Here is a 1,018-nt window from a genome sequence, read left to right as displayed (position 1 = left end):
TTTTTTTTTTTTTTTTTTTTGTACTGAGGATCAAACTCGGGTCCTTTTGCTTTCGAGGCAGGCGGTGGAACCACTGAGCTAAATCCCCGGCCCTTTCCTATAATATTTTAAGTGACTGGGCCAAGGCTCAGCGGCACTGTTCCTGCCTGGCAAGCACAAGGTCCTGAGTTCAATCCCCAGTACACCCCAAAAAAAATTTTTTTTAAAGATTATCATCTAAGAATGGAAACTACGTCCTGGCTTGGCTCCGATCCAATTCAGTGTCTGGTGTCGCTTTTGCTACTTCCCAGAACATCCGTGGTACATGCTTGCTGTCCTACAGCAGCTCCAGGGACTGCCCTCCAGACCGGAAGAGCTCGTATCTGTGTGAGGCCAAGGAGGCCTTCGAGATCGGCCTCCTGACCAAGAAGGACGACAAGGCGCACGTGGGAAAGCAGGAGCTCCACAGCCTGCTCAAGGCGGCCTTCAGCCTCACCACCGTGCACCGGAGACTCCACGGGGACACGGAGGCCACGCGCACGGCCAGCCGGCTCTGTCTGCAGGCCCTGGGGGCGCTGTACAGGTTCGGCTCCTCCTCAGGAAGTCAGGACAGAGATGCCCTGTCCCTGGAAGTGCTGTCAGGGGTCAGCCTGGTGAAGGGCCTCCTGCAGGCCCAGGGCGTCTCCAATGTGGACCACAGATCCCACGTTTCGGAGAGTTTCCAGTGCAGTCTGGACAGGCCTATCGTGCTTGGGAGAGTGGATTTCCAAGGCATGCTCGCAGCCCACTCGCAGCACCACGCCTCTCTGTGTGAGGTTTTTGGAAGCACCTGCGGAAACAGCAGGAATCAAGAGGAAAACGCGAAAACAGAAGTCTGCATCACGGCCTTAAGCACGGACACTGCAACGCTGGACACTGTGAGCCCAGCCTCCTCCCCGGGGGCAGCAGGTGGGGAGGAGAAGCCGGGGAGGGCGGGGAGGAGAGACCGGGCCAGCTCTGAGGCCCTCCCAGACGCCCCGGACCGAGAGGGGGACGGCCT

At 58.2% G+C, this 1,018-nt stretch overlaps 1 protein-coding gene across 1 annotated transcript in view; it reads left to right on the top strand.

The window, feature by feature from the left end:
• The window catches only part of Alpk1 (alpha kinase 1), a 65,832-nt gene that overhangs the window by 53,578 nt on the left and 11,236 nt on the right, over positions 1 to 1,018 (top strand). Inside the window, exon 13 of the mRNA XM_033755989.1 lies at positions 291 to 1,018. Coding sequence (XP_033611880.1) covers positions 291 to 1,018 — 728 coding nt within the window. The remainder of the gene's footprint in view (positions 1 to 290) is intronic.

This window comes from Fukomys damarensis, unplaced genomic scaffold (genome assembly GCF_012274545.1).
Source record: "Fukomys damarensis isolate Sample0158 unplaced genomic scaffold, DMR_v1.0_HiC HiC_scaffold_25, whole genome shotgun sequence".
NCBI lineage: Eukaryota > Metazoa > Chordata > Mammalia > Rodentia > Bathyergidae > Fukomys > Fukomys damarensis.
This window is presented reverse-complemented; position numbering and strand designations above follow the sequence as displayed.